Source organism: Colossoma macropomum, unplaced genomic scaffold (genome assembly GCF_904425465.1).
Source record: "Colossoma macropomum unplaced genomic scaffold, Colossoma_macropomum, whole genome shotgun sequence".
Classification (NCBI taxonomy): domain Eukaryota; kingdom Metazoa; phylum Chordata; class Actinopteri; order Characiformes; family Serrasalmidae; genus Colossoma; species Colossoma macropomum.
In genome coordinates, this window is record NW_023494795.1 from 23,531,931 (window position 1) to 23,537,015 (window position 5,085).

The following is a 5,085-nucleotide window of genomic DNA, read 5'->3' on the forward strand; positions in this document are numbered from 1 at the left end:
AAAGTTAGAAGATTGGTTTTCCATGGCATGGACCTTTAATTATAATAAAGAACAATAAATAACTTGAATAAAAAAATAGCCACCTCATGAATAAATCAGCTTCTTAAGTATTGCGATTCACACAGAACTGCGATGGAAGTGCTATAAATTGCTACAGCTCAAAAATGACAGGTGTGAGCATTAGCAAAGCAGTCTAGGTGCTGAACGGAATTAAATTCAACTCCAAAAGAGGAATTAGGAACTCAGAATGAATGCATGAAATGGAGTTCAGCAACAATTGGATTGTTTCCTGATGGACAGTCTCTACTCTTCTCAGAGGGCTTTACACTGGATGTTGGAACTTTAACTCAGATCTGATTATGTCACCAAAAGCATTAGTGAGATCAGGTACTGATGATGTTGGGTGATTAGTTCTCCAGCACATGCCGAAGACAGAGGATGGAGCTCCCTCACTCCAGAGAACGTAGTCCCACTTTTCTCCCCCTAGCTAACACTTGGCTTTGGGCAGAGTGACCTTAGACTAATGTGTGTCCCATTCTATTATCAATGTTTTTCTATGGATATTATATAAACTGTTTATGTGCAACTGGACACCTGTATCAGCGATGGCCTCACCTTGAAGTAGCTGGATTCACTCATTAGAAGGGCTGACTGCAGTGGATTCTTTCTAAATGAGCCAAAAGAAATATTGCCTATGATCTAACGCACTGTCCCACCTACTGGCGAGCAGCAGCTGAAAATGTTCCAGCTCACTAGCCCACAGTACCTGAATGCTCTCTGCAGATAATTTCCACCTCGAGCAGGTGGGTACACTAAGCCCCGCCCCTTTCGTGGGCGGCCTCTTTTGTCCCGGTCCTGTTTATATGTTCTCCCGTTAGGCTCGTGCGCGCAGTTGTCCCGTGAGGACCGTGTGAAACCTTACTGTTTCTCTTCTCCCCGCAGATGAGCGGAGCGCGCCGCGTGTACAGCAGCTGTTCGCGGACATGAAGCTGGAGGTTTTCTCTGTCGCCGCGATGCCGCCGGACTCGCCGCTGTCCGGCGAGGACGAGCTGGGCTCGGACGGAGACTTCGCCGCGTGCAGTCCAGCAGCGGCACCGGCACTGGCGCCATCCGAGGAGGCGGAGGTGTCGCGCGCCCCAGACAGCAAGCCTAAGGCGTACGCGCGCAGACCGAAGCCGCCGTACTCGTACATCGCCCTGATCGCGATGGCCATCCGGGACTCGGGCTCGGGGCGCCTCACTCTGGCCGAGATCAACGACTACCTGATGAAGAAGTTCCCGTTTTTCCGCGGCAGCTACACGGGCTGGCGCAACTCGGTGCGCCACAACCTGTCGCTCAACGACTGCTTCCTCAAGGTGCTGCGCGACCCCTCGCGCCCCTGGGGCAAGGACAACTACTGGATGCTGAACCCGCACAGCGAGTACACGTTCGCGGACGGCGTGTTCCGCCGCAGGAGGAAGCGCATCAGCAAGAAGCCTGCCAGGGTCTCCGGGCCGCGGGAGCGCGCGCTGGAACACGCTCCCAGGGACAGCGCGGGCGCGCGCTTCACCGGCCCCTTCGCCATCGAGAGCATCCTCAGCAAGCCGTCGTTCAGGCGCAGGGAGCGCGCGGAGGACTGCGCCGGACTGACGTCACAATTCACGCCGTTTCTCGTGAACTGCCCGGCGCTCCACGCGCCTTTCGCCGCTCTCGCGCCACAGCCGGCCTTTCTGAGCGCGCTGCGCGATACCACGCTCCCTACAGCGCGCCGCCTGAGGCTCCCTACCACCCCTTCAGAATCGACTCTCTGCTGTCCTGAGGATGCATACACAAACGCGCGCCTGCACGCGCGCACATGCACAGCCAGTATATCACACATGCTAAATCTAGTTGCGTGAGAAAGTCACATCAGAGGCGCTGAGGAGACCAGAACGCGCACAGACTCTCAGAATAAAAAGGTATTGAAGTGTCACTGGGGTCGTACCGTAACTGTGCCATCATACATTGTGAATATATACATTTTAAGCTACATTGACTCTCTATGTCACATCTTGAGTCCAGGCTTTTTGTATGTATTTTTCAGTTTTAAATGTGAGGTTATGAACAGCTGTCTCCATGGGAAAGAGAATATGATGTACCTTTACAGCTCATTTACTTTAAGGCCGTTGTTGTACCTTTAAGGGTACGCTTCACACTGTTTGTACCTTGGTAAACTAAAATGTACCTGACAGTGTACACTCAAATACAAGAGAACTCTATTCGCATGAGAAAGTTACCCACCTACCCAGCCACTCACCTGTTCTGTGCACTTTTCCTGTCGTGGTTTTTGGACGCTGTGCTCTAACACGATCTCTCCACTTCATCACTCAAACAGTCTGTGGATCATCATTGCTGTATGTGCTGTGCGCTGTTAACGCGCTGATTCCTGTGTGTTTGGTACTGATTTCATTTCCATTCTGTAAAATAATGTATGAGAAAAGTATGGTTTAATATATGTATGTATTTAAGTGTATATAGTTTGTAATAGTGATGTTGTTGGTCATACATCTTTCTTAATGTGGGTGTAAACATGTTTTGGTCGTCGGCGAGCGCGCGCGTTTTAGTTGCAGCGCTGCGGACAGACCGAGCTGCTCAGAGAGGAGAGAGAGAGGAGAGAGAGGAGTTCAGACTGGACCTCTGTTAATAAAGAGAGAGAAGCTGATGCAGCGGAGAACAGTGTGTGCGCGTGTTGTTTCCTTCTGTTTGCATGTGTTTTATTCTTGTTAAATCTGCCAGCACTTCACACCACACAGCTCTGTCCTTCCGCAGTTACTGTGGGAGTTCAGGAGGAATGCGGCACGTGCGCGCAAATCTCAGCGCTCGCACGCACCTGCTCCCCGTCACTATGGCCTTCAGTCATCAGATCAGGCTGCTCGAGCGACAGGAGAAACATCAGGACACGCCTCACTTCACACCTTATGTTAGGAAAAGGCACGAGTTATTAAGATCTTTGGCAGTGTGTTATTAGAAATCACCAGTGAAATTGACAGATGTCACGTGCAGTTTTTGCGCATTCTCTTGTTTATATTACAATAACTATTACATTTTTATACATACTATTTGTGCATACTTTGTTAAAATTCTTCTTCTTCTTCTTCTTCTTCTTCTTCATCATCATCTTCTTCTTCCTATTGTCACTGTTGTTGTTAGTATAATAATAATAACAAAGATGACAATAATCGTCATCATTATCGTCATAATAGTATCAATATCGTTAACAGCAACGTTACTATTATTATTATTATTATTATTATTATTATTAGTAGTAGTAGTAGTAGTAGTAGTATTAATAGTATTATGCGTTTATTCAGTGAACGAATGCATTAAGATATTGATGTAAAATGTATGTATTTTCAGATACTAAACTGTAGACATTGGGTGTGCTTAGTCGTCTGCAAAGGTTTAGGCACCCCTGGTCAAATTACATGTTCTGCTGATTTTTTAAGTGAAAGTAACTTAACATATCCTCTACAGAGAAAACACTTCTGCACAATGTAACACACAATTACTGTTATTTGCTGAACTGAACTGGGGGAAAGAATCAAATGTCGCCTGTGTAAAACGTCTAGCACATTTTATGCTTTATTATTTTTCGGAACATGTTAAATTCAGATAATAATTAGAAACTGTGCTGCAGATAAATGAGGATGGGTTAACTTAATCAAAAAAACATGTACCAGCGGTGCACAAACTTTTGCATAGGAATAGTTATATTTACCCTGTTCCACGTTTATAACAGTGAACAGTAAAGGCTGAACAGATCCGGCTGACGGGCTCAGACTGCATTAATTATATAATTAAACGTCCCGATCATTAACGTGCTGATAGATTACAGAGGGGTGTTCCTGTGTTTACTCTCTTCTCATTATTTGTCTTTTTAACTTTAATGAATTGCGCTGTCCGCGGTGCTGAAACAGACGTTAAAATAGGTTTTAACGTTTTAAACTTCGTATATTTCAATAAACCCTTCTGTTCCAAAGCGCACGTTTTGTCAGGTGTTTTTAACTGACAGTATATATAATCACTGATTCATCACAGCAGCTCATCTGAAGTGGGCTAGTGCTGGTGACTCACACAGACAGAGCGCGAGCACATACTGACACTGACATGTGAGCAGATGTGCTTTGAAGCCTGAAAACATAAACTAATGTTCACACAGATAAGGGGTTTTCAGGAGGATACTCAGGTGAGATGCTGCGACCTGCAGGTGAGCTGGAGGAATAACACACCTGCACACACGCGGAGGAGAAACTCAGCACTGTGCAGCGAGGAAGAAGAGGAAGTTCCACAGTTAATTTACATAATTTGATGCTGACATCATTTAAGTATCTAAGCCAAACACTTGCGTAAGGTTAAGTTAATAATTCTTACTAGAGTGCAGAGACTAGTTTGGCAGAAGCAGAAATCTAGAGGGAAATCTGTGTGTTCAGTACAGTATACAGTCATACGCATTCATATATCATTATATGTTAAGCTAAAGAAAATAAACAAAACTGTGCACTAAAATTTGTAGACGAGTGTCCTATTTAAGTACGTTCTCTGTGCAGGATATGTTAACTTATTTTAACTTAGGAAACTAACATAACATATAATTTGGCCAGGGGTGTGCACTAGGGGTCCACTATAGGGTCGTTTTAGATTCAGTCTGGAAAGTAACATATATTTTTCTTCTGTTTAGGTAACCACAAAGTCTGTATTACCAGAATTATTACAAACCTCACTGACACTGGAAAAACAGGGCCGTAGCTAAAGTGGCACACTGCTGGGGAAAATAAATAATGTTACTGCACTAAAATGACATAAAAACTGATTTGTTTTTTTCTTCAGTATATAGTTGCATTTGTCCAAAACTTCCAAAACTTCTTTTAATAAAATGTCAAATTATTATATTTGATACTATATTATATGAATTATTACTGAAAGTAAATTGAAAGACAAAACTCGTGTCGATGGTCATTCAAGAAGAAATTTTCATAACATTTCATATAGACATAGCCATAAAAGCTATAAATTTAGGCTGTTATATGAATCTAATGATTAGAGAGCTAGCCAGACAGCACTGTTTAA

General features: G+C 44.4%; 1 protein-coding gene across 1 annotated transcript; it reads left to right on the plus strand.

Moving 5' to 3' along the window:
• The first annotated feature begins 908 nt into the window (after window positions 1-908).
• On the plus strand, window positions 909-2,689 carry foxq1b (forkhead box Q1b). Its single transcript, XM_036582684.1, is given in 2 exon segments — window positions 909-1,713; window positions 1,716-2,689. Coding segments are annotated over 2 exon segments (813 nt in total). The 5' UTR covers window positions 909-983; the 3' UTR covers window positions 1,799-2,689.
• Window positions 2,690-5,085: the final 2,396 nt, after the last annotated feature.